Source organism: Solanum dulcamara, chromosome 5 (genome assembly GCF_947179165.1).
Source record: "Solanum dulcamara chromosome 5, daSolDulc1.2, whole genome shotgun sequence".
Lineage (NCBI taxonomy): Eukaryota > Viridiplantae > Streptophyta > Magnoliopsida > Solanales > Solanaceae > Solanum > Solanum dulcamara.
The window spans coordinates 1,068,470-1,084,520 of record NC_077241.1 but is presented as its reverse complement, the minus strand read 5'-3'; the positions used below and the strand labels follow the sequence as shown (position 1 = coordinate 1,084,520).

At 36.1% G+C, this 16,051-nt stretch overlaps 1 protein-coding gene and 1 pseudogene across 1 annotated transcript; one reads left to right on the top strand and one right to left on the bottom strand.

The window, feature by feature from the left end:
* Positions 1-2,613: 2,613 nt before the first annotated feature.
* LOC129889672 (cation/H(+) antiporter 18-like) lies at positions 2,614-7,504 on the top strand (annotated as a pseudogene).
* Positions 7,505-8,829: 1,325 nt separating this feature from the next.
* LOC129888668 (V-type proton ATPase subunit E-like) lies at positions 8,830-15,257 on the bottom strand. Its single transcript, XM_055963620.1, has 6 exons — positions 14,993-15,257; positions 13,370-13,470; positions 12,385-12,577; positions 11,525-11,718; positions 11,207-11,306; positions 8,830-9,180 (listed from the first exon to the last, which is right to left on the bottom strand). The coding sequence occupies exons 1-6, from the start codon at positions 15,092-15,094 to the stop codon at positions 9,145-9,147; spliced, it is 726 nt and encodes a 241-aa protein (XP_055819595.1). The 5' UTR covers positions 15,095-15,257; the 3' UTR covers positions 8,830-9,144.
* Between the last annotated feature and the right edge of the window lie 794 nt (positions 15,258-16,051).

Here is a 16,051-nt window from a genome sequence, read left to right as displayed (position 1 = left end):
AACATATCTGCTCGGTTGTCATTAAAGTGGACTTATTTTTATCAAGATCACCTACATAATCTGAATTAACATAACCTTTAACAGTAAAGTCTGAACCTTCATAACACATTGCAACATCTGAGGTACCCTTGATATATCTTAGGATCCTCTTAACAGTTTTTCAATGCTCTCTACCAGGATTAGCCATGTATCGACTAACCACTCTCACTGCTTGTGCAATGTCAGGTCTTGTACATACCATGGCGAAAACATTAAACTTCCCACTGCTGATGCATATGGTACTCGAGACATCTCCATCCTCTCTGCTTCATTGCCAGGACTCACACTTGAGGATAACTTGAAATTAATAGGAAGTGAGGTAGAAATTGACTTACAGTCTTGAATTTTGAAGTGTCGCAAGATTTTCTTCAAGTAGTTCTCTTGAGAAAGTCAAATCTTCCTATTATTTCTGTCTCAGTGAATTTGCATTCCTAGAATATTGTTTGCTGGTTCCAAGTCCTTCATTTCAAACACCCTAGCCAACTATGCCTTTAAATTTGTGAGACGGTCTTTGTTGGGGCCTGCTACCAATATGTCATCAACATACAATAGCAAAATAATAAAATCGTCATCACTAAATCTCTTGTAATAAACACAAGGATCTGAACTATGTCTGTTGTATCCAAGGCTTATAATAAAGGAATCAAATCTCTTATATCAATACATCGGCGCTTGTTTGAGACTGTATAGAGATTTGTTCAACTTGCAAACCAAGTTCTCTTTTCCCTGTTCTTCAAAACCTTCTGGTTGGAGCATGTAAATTTTTTCTTCAAGTTCTCCATGAAGAAATGCAGTTTTGACATCTAACTGCTCTAAGTACAAGTCAAATATAGCACACATTGTCAGGACAACTCAAATTATTGTGAGTCGAACCACCGGAAAAAATATCTTATTGAAGTCTATACTTTCTTTTTGAGCGAATCATTTTACCACCAATCTTGCATGATACTTCTCCACTTGATCATTACTATTGCATTTGATCTTGTAGAACCATTTATTTCCAATGGCCTTCATTCCTTATGGTAATTGAACAAGATCTCATGTTTTATTTTTATGAAGAGCTTCAATTTCTTCTCACATTGCTGCCATCCACAGAGATGATTCTTGGCTTTTCATAGCCTCATGAAAAGTTGAAGGCTCTTCATCCTTTGTTAATAGACAGTATGCAACATTGCCCTCCATAGAATAATCTGAGTACCAAGCTAGTTTTCTTCTCTCCCTAGTTGGCCGTCGAACTTGTGGAGTTTCGATCTCAGCTTTCTCTTGTTCTTCGTGCTCTTGTGCTGCTTCAAAAAAACTTGAAAATCTTTTATTTCTTCAATTTCAACTGTAGTCTCTAATTTTTCTTTTGAAGTGCTACCTCTTTTTCTTGTATCTTATTTTTAATAAATACAACATCTCTGCTAATTACCACATTGCGGACAGTGGAATCCCACAAGCGATACCCCTTGACTCCATTAGCATATCCTAAGAAAATGCATTCTCTGGATTTTGGATCCAACTTTGATTTTTCTTGGGTGTTGTACATAACATAAATAGGACTTTCGAATATATGTAAGCAAGAATAATCAGCTGGTTTTCCTATCCATATCTCCATTGGCGTTTTCAGATCAATTGCAATTGATGGTGACTGAATGATCACATAACAGGTGATTTTGACTTCTTCTGCTCAGAATGGTTTTTCTAATCCTTCAATCGTCAACATAGCTCTTGTCCATTCCAACAAGCTTCTGTTCATTTACTCTGTTACTCCATTTTGTTATAGAGTATATGTCACTGTGAACTGTCTTTTAATACTTTCTTGTTTGCAGAAGTTATCAAATTCATCACCAGTGTATTCTCCTCCATTATCTATCCTCAAACACTTGATCTTTTTCTCAGATTCAAGTTCCATCCGCGCTTTGAACTCTTTGAAAATCGAAAAAACATCATTCTTTCTCTTGATTGGATACAACCAACTTCTCCTGGAGTAATTGTCGATAAATGACATGAAATATTTCACTCATCCTAGGAACTCTACCAGTGTTTGCCAGAAATTAGAGTGGACCAGATCTAATATTTTTTTGCTTTTAGCAGAGGAATAGCTAAACTTCAATCTATGTTGCTTACTGGTAACACAATCTCACAAAAGGGTAGTGAAACCTTTTTGAGCCTAGGAAGAAGCTTTTGCTCAGTAAGAATCTTCAAACCTCATTTCGACATATGGCCAAGTTTACGATGCCACATCATCATTGATTCTTCAAATAAACTTACTCACACGGTTGATGCTTCTCCTTCTTGGTGTGTTTCACCTTTAAGAACATATATATTTGCAACAAGTTTTTCTGCTTTCATCACTACAAGCGTTTCTTTTGATATTTTCATGATTCCATCATGAGTCTTATATGAACATCCATTATTATCTAATTGTCCCAAAGACAACATATTCTTCCTCAAGCCTTTTATATGTCGTACCTCATGGATGGTGCGTACCATGGCATCATACATCTTTATTTTAATGGAATCAATATCAATAACATCCAAAGAATGATCATCTCTCATGAACACAGATCCTCCTGAGATAGGTTTATATTGATGAAACCATTTTTTCGGGAAGTCAGGTGCCATATTGCTCTTGTGTCCAAGATTCAGACATCAGTGAGACATTGTCTGCCTACATTATTTGATATTGCTTCACTATATAAAATATCACCATCATCCGAGGTACTTGCAACATTCCCTTGAGTATTTGATGACTCTGGGTATTCCATCTTCTTCCTGAACCAACAATCTTTCTTAATGTGCCCTTTCCTGCCACAGTTGTGACACTTGATATTCTTCTTATTTCTTGATTTAGATCTACCATGATTGTGACTCCCACTAGGGCCATGTTCCGTTGGTCTTCCTCTCACCATCTTCAAAGCTTCAGCTTGCTGCGAACTTGCTTTTCTGTCTTTCTTATTTTTGCGTCGATTTTCTTCTTCTAAGACAGCGACTGCAATTTTATCGAAAACTAGACTGTCTGTATTATTCGTCAGGTTGATAATGAGTTGATCATACGAGGCAAGAAGACTTTGAAGTAGAAGCTCTTCACGTTCAGTCCCCTCTATTTTACATCTCATTGTTGTAAGTTGTGAAAATAGAGTATTTAAAGTATTGATGTGTTCAGTAACCGATATTGACTCTGCCATTCGAAGAGCATACAATCTTCTTTTTAAGAAGATTTTATTATGCAAATACTTGGCCTCGTACAATCCCGTAAGAGTATTCCATATTTCCTTCGTCATCCTTTTTTCAGTCATACTAGACAACACTTGATCAGCTAGTGTCAAGTGTAGATCAACAAATGCGTTGCTGTCTATGTCGTTCCACTTGCTGTCATCAGTAAAGTATGTAGGCCTGCCTTCAATTGCAACTAAGCAATTGTCTTTTCTCAATATTGCTCTTATTTTCAATTTTCACAATGAGAAATTAATCTTATTGAATCCTCAACGTCAAACTTTGTTGTACTCGACATTGTTATTTGCTTCACACCCTTCTAGATTATTTCTGAATATTTTTGTGAACAATCGTGATAAAATGTATCGTCACCAAAATTTACTATTTATGTGAATAGTACTTTTCACTGAATTTTACTATTCACAAAAATTTACTATTCACATATAGTACCTTCGCATAAAACTGACAGAATAACTAAGGGCTCTGATACCACTGTTAAGGGGAGGAAACACCACAACTAAAGTTTGATATGATAATAAATAATGGAAAAAAATTAGAAATGAGAATTTTACGTGGAAACCCCTCAAACAGATAGAGGGAAAAAACCACGGGGTAGAAGGATTTACTATGATAATATGGCTGTACACTACTCTCAAATACAACGAGAAAACAACAATAAATACTTTTCTCTTGTAAAATGAATAACTCACTAAAGAGGACACTCAAGACTACAATATTTATCTTGGTGTATAACTCTCTTTGTGTTCTTACTCTTTTGGATTGTATTTTTGTGAGATGATCTAAATGAGGGCAAGAGGTCCTCTATTTGTAAAATACTCGTTTTCTTGTCAAAAGTTGCTAAAGGAGGCAACAACTTTTGAAACGCATAAAATACACGTTTTCTTCTTGGACGGTGCATATGCACCTCCCTTTTTGACTTTCTTGCACAAATGACATTCTATAAGTTGGAATATCTCATGAAATTATTTTATCTCATCTTCTATATGAGAAAGTAATGATTTCATCATTTTAGTACAAATAGTAGAATAAAATAATCTCAAAATTAATTAATACATCAAATCAAACATAAAATAAATCTAATCCCAAATTTTTTTATATGCCTTTAAAAATATTTTAATTTATTAATTATTATAATTTATGTAGTACTCTTTACGTAAATTTTAAATATATAAATTTAATTTTAAAAGAGTCAAAATTTAAGAATTTGAATTTCCAAATTAGCCACGGGACAGGAGGTCGGCTTTTTCTTTATTATTGAAATATTATTTTGAAGTTGCAAGTATTAGGAAACCAAAATCATTTAGGATTTGGTATTTGTTAATTTATATCTAAATAATATGTTTAGTCAAAAAGTAATATAGAAATAGGTTTTCCTATATCTTATAAAAGTAGGTTTCTTACTATTATATAAGGAGTTTGTTCATTAGCTATTTTCATGTAGTAGACAACGTATTTTAGAATTTATTTTAATCGATAAAAAATTAAATTTTGAATTCGCCTCTGAGTGACGAACAATTTTACAAGAATGGAATGTTGAAAACTTAAGAAAGCTACATCAAATGGTGTATTCCAAGGGGATAATCCATTGGACTATGCTCTTCCACTTGCGATTGTACAAATATGCATGGTGCTTGTACTTACTCGAGTCCTCGCCTATCTTCTCCATCCTCTAAAATAACCCCGCGTCATTGCTGAGATTATTGTAAGTTCTTTTTCTCTCGTTTTATTCTATCAAGTGTACTTTAAGTTGTCGTAGAAATATTCAACTTGCCTTATTATAACCTTACTTGCTAGTGTACTCTGTCTGTCTGAATATATTTTGGTTGTTATAGCGAGATGTTGTTACAAAGAATATGTCATATAAGAATTGGTTCAAAAATGATTTGGCCGTTATATAGTGAAATGTTGTTCTAGAGAGGTCTGAGTGTAAATTGATCTCGATTTTGGCAGGGAGGAATTCTACTTGGTCCATCTGCTCTTGGCCGGAACCAGAAGTATCTGAATGCAATATTTCCACCAAGGAGCCTCACAGTGTTAGATACTTTGGCAAATTTTGGCCTCCTTTTCTTTCTTTTCCTTGTTGGGCTCGAGTTAGATCCAAGGTCTCTTCGTCGTACTGGAAAGAAAGCTCTTAGTATTGCCCTTGCTGGAATTAGCCTCCCTTTTGGATTAGGAGTAGGGACTTCATTCATTCTCAAAGGAACTATTGCTAAAGGAGTTAGTCAAGTCCCTTTTCTTGTCTTTATGGGAGTAGCCCTTTCTATCACTGCCTTCCCTGTCTTGGCTCGGATTCTAGCTGAACTCAAGCTCTTAACGACTGATGTTGGTCGAATGGCAATGTCTGCTGCAGCGGTGAATGACATGGCTGCTTGGATTCTGCTTGCACTTGCTATTGCCCTTTCAAGTACTGGTCATTCACCCTTTGTTTCACTATGGGTACTTCTGTGTGGGACAGGATTTGTCCTGCTTTGCATAGTCATTGTTCCTCCGATATTCAACTGGATGGCTAAACGTTGTCCTGAGGGTGAACCGGTTGATGAGCTATACATCTGTGCTACACTTGGAGCCGTGCTAGTTGCAGGATTCATTACTGATGCAATTGGTATTCATGCCTTATTCGGGGCTTTTGTGCTTGGAATTCTTGTACCAAAGGAAGGGCCTTTTTCGAGTGCTCTGGTGGAAAAAGTTGAGGATCTTGTTTCCGGTCTATTCCTTCCGTTGTACTTTGTCTCGAGTGGACTAAAAACAAATATAGCTACTATTCAAGGGGCACAATCATTGGGTCTTCTTGTTTTAGTCCTATTTACATCGTGTTTTGGAAAGATCGTTGGCACTATTTTGGTCTCGTTATTGTGCAAAATGCCCATTCAGGAGGCTGTTACGCTTGGTTTCTTGATGAACACTAAAGGTCTAGTGGAGCTCATTGTCCTCAACATCGGAAAAGATAGAGGGGTACGTTTAATTTAGATCGACTTAAGTACTTTTATTGGTTTTGAATTTACTTCTTGTAAGCTTACATTGTTTCGTATGTTCAATCTTGCAGGTACTGAATGATCAAACATTTGCCATCATGGTTCTGATGGCACTCTTCACAACGTTCATCACGACACCTATAGTGGTATCCGTGTATAAGCCAGCTAAACTGGCTATAACTGAGTACAAGAACAGAACGATTGAGAAGAAAGACACGAGCAAACAACTCCGAATCATGACCTGTTTCCACAGCAAGAATAATATTTCCACGATGATCAATCTCATCGAGTCTTCTCGTGGTACTGCAAAGAAAGGAGGACTCCGCGTTTATGCAATGCACCTTTTGGAGTTGTCTGAAAGATCATCAGCGATTCTGATGGTCCACAAGGCTAGAAAAAACGGATTGCCCTTTTGGATAAAGAAGGAGGTTTCGGATTCTAATCAAATTGTTGTTGCTTTCGAGACTTTTGAGCATCTCAGTAAGGTGTCTATCCGACCTACAACTGCAATCTCTCCGATGAGTAGCATGCACGAGGATATCATCACTGGTGCTGAGAGAAAGAGGGTCGACATGATAATCCTCCCGTTCCATAAGCATCAACGAATCGATGGACATTTGGAAACAACAAGAGCTGATCTTAGGCATGTGAACCGGAGAGTTCTTCAGCACGCACCTTGTTCAGTTGGTATTTTGGTAGACCGTGGATTCGGTGGTGCATCTCATGTATCTGCTAGCAATGTTGATTTCAAAGTAACCATCTTGTTCTTCGGGGGTGATGATGATCGCGAAGCACTTGCTTATGGTATGCGTATGGCAGAGCACCCTGGCATTAACTTACTCGTGGTTCGTTTCCTAGTTGACCCCAAGGTTGGTGGAGGGAGCGTCACGTTAGATATGGACCAAACTTATATCCCGGAGGCTCAATCCAAGGATGAAGAATTGCTTAACGGCTTAAAACACAAAATTTCCATGAACAGTTCGATCAAATATGAAGAGAAGTTAGTTAAGGACGCTGCAGGGACTACAGAATCAATTCGTGCATATAACCGATGCAATCTGTTTATTGTTGGAAGAATGTCTGAGGGTGAAGTAGCAGCAGCACTGGATATAAAGAGTGATTGTCCAGAAATAGGTCCTTTAGGTAACTTGTTAACTTGTCCCGAATTTTCAACTACAGCATCGGTTTTGGTGGTGCAACAGTATCGAAACGAGTTATCTCAAGATTCAATCAAGGATGGAGAGTTAACAAAAGGAGATAATGATTCAAACTAAAAAGTACTAAGTAAGCTCAAATGTTCAAGCTGTGTAGTGATTCAAACTAAAAAGTACTAAGTAAGCTCAAATGTTCAAGTTGTGTAGATAGTAAGCGAGAAACTGAGAATACTGTTGATCCTCTTAAACGTAACACGAAAAATAGGACAAAAGAAGTAGTCACAATTAGTTTGTACAGTAACAGATTATTAGAGTTTCTTTATTTACCTTGTTTTTTCCTTTTGCCCTTTGTGTTGTAATTAAAGCTACAGAATCTTCCAAGCTTCTTTGAAACTATATGTGTGACGTTCCAAATATGTTGGGGTGAAGAAGACACAATTAACATGGAATGCTATATGTGGAATATGTTCGAGTTTCCCTTTAATGGGTTCTGCAAGGCTAATCCGAATTAATTTGTCTAATCTTAAGAATAAACTTTAATATTATAAAGAAAAATAGAATACATAGTAGAGTTAATATAAAAAGAAAAGGTAAGATAAAAGATATAATAAAATCACTAAATAATAAGTAATGAAGTCAAAATGATAGAAAAAATAAGGTAATGACACGACCATATCAAATGTGTCATTAATGAAACTTTGAAGTGAGCTTGAGTTTGTTTGATTATGAGTTTGTCTCATCGTCCGTAGGATTGACCTCACATGTAGGAATTTTCTTTATTGTATTGATCTTTCAGACTTTTCTCAGTCAAGCTTCTTTGTTCCTTAGTGTAGTCTCGGTCCATAGTTTGACTCCATTTCTTATAGCCTAGTTTATATCCACAATTAAGTGACTCTATATTGACACCTTTTCATTTCCTTTGTATAATATATGGCTAAGTTACTTCATAATCTCAATCTACTTCTTTTTTTCTTACTGTAACATAGGCCTTTCATCCCTTAACCTATAGATGGCAGCTGTTGTTACATAATGATGCAATAAAATTTAAGTAGCAATTAAAACAAATATTATATTTAAAAGAGATTACATATTCTACCTATTAAATAGGAGTGATTCTTTTAACATAAAGAAATGTGTTCAGCTAAACCCGCAGCTACTACTATGGCTATGCCCCCATTTATGATCAACTTTTTTTCTTTTTTTTCTATGACAGAAAAATCTGCTGTCGCTATCTTTTGAGTGCACATTATGCAAACCTTGTTTCAGTGTAATAGCTTGCAAACCACAGGAGAGGTAAACTGCACTAGATAAACCCTATACAATGAACTCAACCGAGAAAGTATGTAAGGGGTTCCAAACCTGAGATCCCTGCTCAACCAACTCGGCAACTTTATTATCAAAGAATTGCTTTCATTCATTTAAGTACACATTACACAAGAGGGATATTACTCACAATAACTTTATGTCTCAACCGATAAATCAAGCTTGTTGGCATACATTATCACTGAAAAAAAATTGCCCAGGCCCAGTGCTAGAGTACAGAATTATCACTTAACACGAATTTTGTTGCAATGCCCCAAATGAAATAATCATAAGAAAACAAGACAGTTCAGAAATGCAAAACAAGTCTTTTCGGAGAAAATGAAATAATTGTACACAAGCAAAGCGATGGATGATGATTTGAAACCGGTCATTTGCCAATTCAGAATCCACAAAGCGATGAACGGAGAGTGATAACTACAGGAAAAGTTTCCAACTGCTCAAGCAGTAACCTGACCGAATAGGCACTTGCGGATCTGCAAGATTCAGGACAGCAACAAAAAAGTTAACAAATAATTAAGCATAGATAACAATATCTAAGTAGCCGATCGAACGAGACTCTTTCAATGTACAAACAGAAGGAAAAACCTCTCAAGCAATCTTTCACAACCCCCTTCCCCACAGCGGAACAAATGGAGGAGCATACTTGTTCAGTGTACAAAAACAAGGACAAAGCTCTAAAGCAATCTCTTACAGCCCCACACCCCCGAAAAAATGGGAGAAACTTTAAGTTCTCTCTTGCTGTCATCCCATCTGTTATAAGAAACTAAATATTCATCTCATTTTACTAGTTAGTATACTCGTGTCATTCATTCATTTCGGTTCATCTTCCTTTAATCGTTCATTCGATCCATCCTGACGGGTTCTGATGCTGTTTATTAAAACATTCGTAGGGCTGGAGACAGACGTTGGAGTCTAAAGGATTTAAATTGAGTAGGACCAAGACAGAATACTTGGAGTGCAGTTTCAGTGGCCTGCCGCGTGAGGCTGACGGGGAAGTGAGGCTTGGTACCCAGGCCATTCAAAAGAAAAGAAGCTTCAAATACCTTGGGTCTATTATACAGGAAGATGGGGATATCGACGACGATGTTTCACACCGCATCAGTGCAGGGTGGATGAAATGGAGGCTCGCCTCCGGAGTGCTGTGTGACAAGAAAGTGCCACCAAAACTCAAAGGCAAGTTCTACAAAGTGGTGGTTAGACCGACCCTATTGTACGGGGTGGAGTGTTGGCCAATCAAGAAACTTCATGTCCAGAAGATGAGAGTCGCGGAAATGCGAATGCTGCGGTGGATGTGTGGGCACACTAGGATGGATAGAATTAGGAATGAAGATATCCGAGACAAGGTAGGAGTGGCATCGGTGGAGGACAAGATGCGGGAAGCGAGACTGAGATGGTTTGGGCATGTCAAGAGGAGAGACACAGATGCTCCAGTGCGGAGGTGCGAGAGGTTGGCTATGGACGGTTTCAGGAGGGGCAAAGGGAGGCCGAAGAAATATTGGGAAGAGGTCATTAGACATGATATGGCACAGTTGCAGCTCTCCGAGGACATGACCTTAGATAGGAGGCTATGGAGGACTCAGACTAAGATAGTGGGCTAGGTGGCCGATCGGTTCTCCATAGTAGTCGTAGTCGCGCTCATTTGTCTTAACATAGGATTTTGCATGGGATTACTGCTTATATTAGTTGGCCCAGTCTACTTTGGGTATCCTATTTTATCTATAGTAGTTAATGCCCCTTTATCCCCGATCTTTCCTACCCTGACTTTATCGCTTTATCGCTCTCATTATTTATATCTTTATATTGTCTGTTATATGCCTGGCTTTACTGACCTATGTCTTGTTTTTCCTTGTTTTTCCTTGTTTCTCCTCCCTTGTTCTTCTCTCTTAAGCCGAGGGTCTTTCGGAAACAGCCGCCCTACCTTTTAAGGTGGGGGTTAGGTCTGCGTACACTCTACCCTCCCCAGACCCCACATGGTGGGATCACACTGGGTTCGTTGTTGTCGTTGTTGTTGTAGTCTCAAGTCTCAAGTCTCAATTAGCTTGTGACCTTAAACGGTAAAGCACCAATATTACCTTACAGACATTTTATTTTAATATTAAAGTTTTCAGAAAGTCTCGACAAATATTATTAAACGACTGACCTGCCCTCGACCCAGATTAACTAAATTTAGTGGACGAAAATGATAAGGAGATGACAGTGCAAATATTAAACTACATAGCTAAGAGGTACCACATGTCAATGAATTCAGCTGCAAGAAGCTATTCCATAGAGATCAATCACAAATCAGAAACAGTAATCCTCTAAAACGCATAAGTTAAGCAATGAACAATTTAAGACACTTTGTAACTCATCTGAATAATATTTTAAATAATAAGAGATGTATAGACAGCTAAAACTCAAGCAGTAGATCGCGTACACTGCAGGGACGAAAATCAAAAGAATTGGCAAGACAGACCACAGAAATCTGAGAAGTATGAAGGAAAGGGCAGAAGAAAGTACCTCTGGTAGTTTTTTACGGAACACAACTTCCAATCTGGCATCAAGAGTGTTTTCACACACAATTTTCCCATCTCGAGAAGCCAACACCACTCCACCGGCACTGTGGGGATAAGGAGAGAGAGGTTAGTAAGAGGAGTTACATGATTTTTCAGAAAGCTAATTTCTCTCAAAAGCAAAAACACGCAAAACAAGAGAAAGAGAGGAATCCAACCACATATACCGGGACTTACTTAAGAACGACAGGCTGTATTTTCAGGTTTATTCAGGCTGTATTTTCAGGTTTATTCATGAAAGTAAGGTTGTAATAGAGCAGCTTACCAAGAAGGACCATGCATATTATGATGTGATGGAGCAGCAGGAAGGTGGATTTCATCAACTATGATCTCAGGTTGGTGGACGTTTGCCTTCTCTGCGTATTCTTCCTTTACTGCATCCAGTACATGTTCAACCAGGTGTACATCATGTTTCCGACAACGCAGAAGGACACAAGGCTCTTTAAGCCTAAGCAAACTCTGCAACAGAAAGAGTTAGCTTCAAATCATTCCTAAAGACTAAGCAATAATAAATTCAGTAAGCCATCCAGACACCATGAACAGTCAGGCCAATTACTGTCACAAACAACATAAAAGACAATAATTTTGTTGTTAATCATTGTACGGTTTGTATTGCCTTTGGTCATAGCACTATAGACATTTAAATACTTGCAAAGAAAAAATTTCACGCTTCATATTACCATGAGAGTAAGTGCTACGATTATACATTCTGTTAAAGTCGAGCCTCAACTTTAGAAGCATCCAGAATGAAGGTAAGGTACCAGTAAAAGTTCCTTGTCATACTATCCAATTATATTTTGGTATCTATAACATGATTCTAGTAGAGTCTTAGACTTAAGACCCACTCCGAACTTGAAGCAAGAGATATTCACAATTTTCATGTTCTCATTTCATTGTAAAATACAGTATAAGACATAAAAACCAAATAAGGATTCATAATCAGGCGCCTAAGAGTTGAGATAACATAAGCATATAATCACATCGATAGATGACTAATATTCGTCAACTTACACATTATATCTTCCACAAAATATTCCTACTCAGTTTCTAAGATCTCATAGTTTAATTAGTGAAGTCCAGAAAAAAAGAAGAAGAGAACATCGTGTAGATTAAGGTCCATCATACCTGAACAATAAGATCATGCAGAAGCTTCTTATAACCGCCATGGTGGTGATGAAGAATAGAATCTATGAGGCTATGCTCATGATGGCTAACATTTAAGAGCTCCTTTGCTGCTGCCTCCTTCATGGTGTTAACCAAGTCATCCTGAGCTTGAAGAACTTTGATTCGAGAGGCATTGAGTTGCATGGAGTACTCACTGCAAGAAGTACATTAAAAAGAAACTTTAAAGAACATGTCGGCAAAATGCAGTTCAAATTGGATAATCAAGCTGAATCACATAGAATGTAACTTTCACAAAACAATAGCAGTTTAAAATTTAAACTTCAGACCTAGTTCAACATGATCAGGCTTGCTACAGTCTACAGAAAAGAACGTCGCAAGGAAATCAACTTCAGACCAAATTTAACCATGTGGCTTGTTCCAAAAAGAACTACTACATTCTAACTCACAAGACGTACTTAGAAAGGTATTAATGGTAGCAGAGTACAACACTACAAAAGCTCAGAGTGCCATTAGTAAGCTTTTTTCTTTCTTTTACAGTAACATTATACACAATTCTTTTACTTAATAAATACCCAGCAAAACCGACTGAAAAAGTACCTCCATTATGTTCCAGACCAAGCATGAACAACACAAGAAGAAACCTGGATATACTAAAAGAGAAAGAGGTATTCTCAAGCTGCAAACTAAAATCTTAAGCTAAGACACCAAATAAAAATAATCATTTTCATCCAAAATCAAGTGATAGCTATTATAGTTACGAAACAACGATTCAAATTGCTTTTACAGTCACAGTATTACTGAATATCTTCTCTTCACGGTTAGAGCTCAATTGCATTTTGATGGCTAACAGAAAATCAAATTGTAGCATTTGACCAGCAATATGGATTCCCAAACATAAAATCAAAGAACATTTTCTTCAATCCAATTTGACGTAAAACACAAAATGATAACACAACAACAAACCAAAACAAATGAGCAAAATTACATCTTCTTGCGAACATCCACTTGTTTCTCTTTGCGCTCATACTCTTGTCTGATCTTCTTCTTCTCGGCTTCCACTAGCTGCAACTTCTCGATATTGAATTCCTAAGAAATAACCACATCCAAAGACCATTATTTCTCTAATTACCTTAAAAGGGACTCCAAAAATAGGCAGACCCACTATCTCTCTGTGAATTTAGAAGCACCTCTACCTTTAGATGAAACTATATATAAAAATAAAACTTTTCAACTCCAATTATATACAAAAAAAGTCGAAACTTTTTGACACATACACCTTTAGAACTTTTTACATTCAAACTATATATATAATTCAAAATTTCCGAATAGTATGTATATTTTTGGACTTATAATCACATTTCGGCGATTTTAAATTTTGGATCCATCTCTGGCTCAGAACAATGCTAGATACAGAAAATAGATAGCCAAAACTTTTTGAAAAGTACACATTTACAACTTCTTAGACAAATCACATATATAATTTGAGATTTTAAAAAGTACCATATATTTACAATTATTATCACAAAAATTAGTGACAATAGATCCAAATTTTAAGGCTTTTTAGATGAATCACATCAATAATTAGTGATTTTAGAAAGTACCATATATTTACATTTATTATCACAAAAATTAGTGATGCAGCATTATTCACACTCACCACTTTCCAAACAATGCCATTTAAAACTTTTTAGACTCGAACAACATACATAATTCGAAATTTTCTAAAAAGCACATATTTTTACACTTATTATCGCAGATAATAGTGTCTGCTGCACTAGTCACACTCACTACTTTAAATTTTGGATCCACCTCTGACAAAGAACAATGCTAGAGCAGAAAATAGATAGTCAAAACATTCTGAAAAGTATACTTTAAAACTTTTCAGAATAGAACTACATATATAATTTGAAAATTTCGAGAAGTACTATACTTTTACACTTATTATCACCATTGACACTGGCTACTTCAAATTTTGGATCCGCCTTTTGACTCCAAACAATGCTAGATGCAGAATTTAAATAGTCAAAACTTTCTAAAAAGTACATATTTAAAACTTTTTTAGACTCAGAACAACAATATATAACTCGAAATTTTTGAAAAGTACCATATTTATCACAAAAATTAGTAACTACAACACTATTCACACTTGTCTGACTTTAAATTCGGAATCCGCCTTTGACTCCAAACAATGCTAGATGCCGAATTTAGATAGTCAAAACTTTCTAAAAAGTACACATTTAAAACTGTTAACTCAGAACAACATATATAACTCAAAATTTTAGAAAAGTAGCATATTTATCACAAAAATTAGTGACTACAACACTATTCACACTTGTGTGACTTTAAAGTCAGGATCCGCCTCTGACTCCGAACAATGCTAGATGCCGAATTTAGATAATCAAAACTTTCTAAAAATACACATATAAAACTGTTTGAGACTCGAACAACATATATAACTCAAAATTTTCGATAAGTAGCATATTTATCACAAAAATTAGTAACTACAGCACTATTCACACTTGCCTGACTTTAAATTTTGGATCCGATAATGAATCAGAACAATGCTATATGCAGAAATAATAAAATTGAAATTCAATATAGGGCTTACTTCTTCAGCAGAAACGGAAATCTCATTAGCTTTTTCTTCCGCTTCCTGACGGATGAATCGAACCATTTGCTGGATCTGCTTTGAGACATCGGCGTCGTTCATCTTTGGGGCTTAAATTCGGGTCGAAATCGGGTCAACGAAGTGATCCAAATAAGGAAATTTCGGGTTTTTCTAGCAGAGAGAGGTTTTTGGAGAAGAAGAAAACAGGTAAGATCGCAGAGTTGACAGTTCACAAAATTTGTAGCATCCGATCTATCTACCCCGTATTTTATCAGAAATTCATTTAGACACCCTAAAAGTTCTTTTAGGTACATTTTTGTATGTCTTTTAGGGCTTGTTTGGTCGAGGAACAAGGTATCCCGCGATTAGTTATCTTATGATTGTTATTCCACCACCCTGATTGTGGGATTAAAAAAATATTCTAATTCTAAAATAAGTTATAACGTGATTTTATCTCAATCAAACATGAAATAAATTTTGCCTAAAATTAATTTAGAATTAGTTATTCCTTGTGTATCAAACAGGTCCTTAAAAATTGAAATTTAATGTTATAAGTAAGTTGCCAAAATGGTAAAATCTAGTCCACAAGTGTAACACATTTAGGACATGACATATCTACAACTTATCGATAACATGAGTTTATTTAAGAGATTATGGAGGTCGAGAATTATGGTAGAAGGTTAGCAGTTAATCGAATATCATCTATTTTTTCCTCTCTTACTATTTTATTCTTCAATTTAGTTATCATTTATTATTTTCTTTGCTTTGATTATAATATTATTTGTTATTTTTACTATTTTCTTTTTATTATTTTCAATATATGAGTTCTTCGTTATTATATATTATTTTCCAACCCATCATTATATGATTTTACATCATCTTTTTTCTCTTTTTATATATGCAACAAAACTATTACAGAGACTTTTTTTAAATTTAATGATAAGAAAGTAAACAAAACTATATTTTAAAAAAGTGTGTTGACCTTCCACAAGAGAAATGGAAAGGAGCCTTTTTGCTTGCTTTTGGGGAAATATAAAACAATCTAACAAATTCTTTCGA

Bases quoted from the DNA above. Each gene is read 5' to 3' on its own strand.
- LOC129888668 (XM_055963620.1), bottom strand. From the start codon at position 15,094: ATGAACGACGCCGATGTCTCAAAGCAGATCCAGCAAATGGTTCGATTC. The intron at 12,578-13,369 runs GTAATTTTGCTC...TACTTCTTGCAG, and splicing joins GTGGATGTTCGCAAGAAGAT to TGAGTACTCCATGCAACTCA. The intron at 11,307-11,524 runs GTAAGCTGCTCT...TTATCCCCACAG, and splicing joins AATATGCATGGTCCTTCTTG to TGCCGGTGGAGTGGTGTTGG.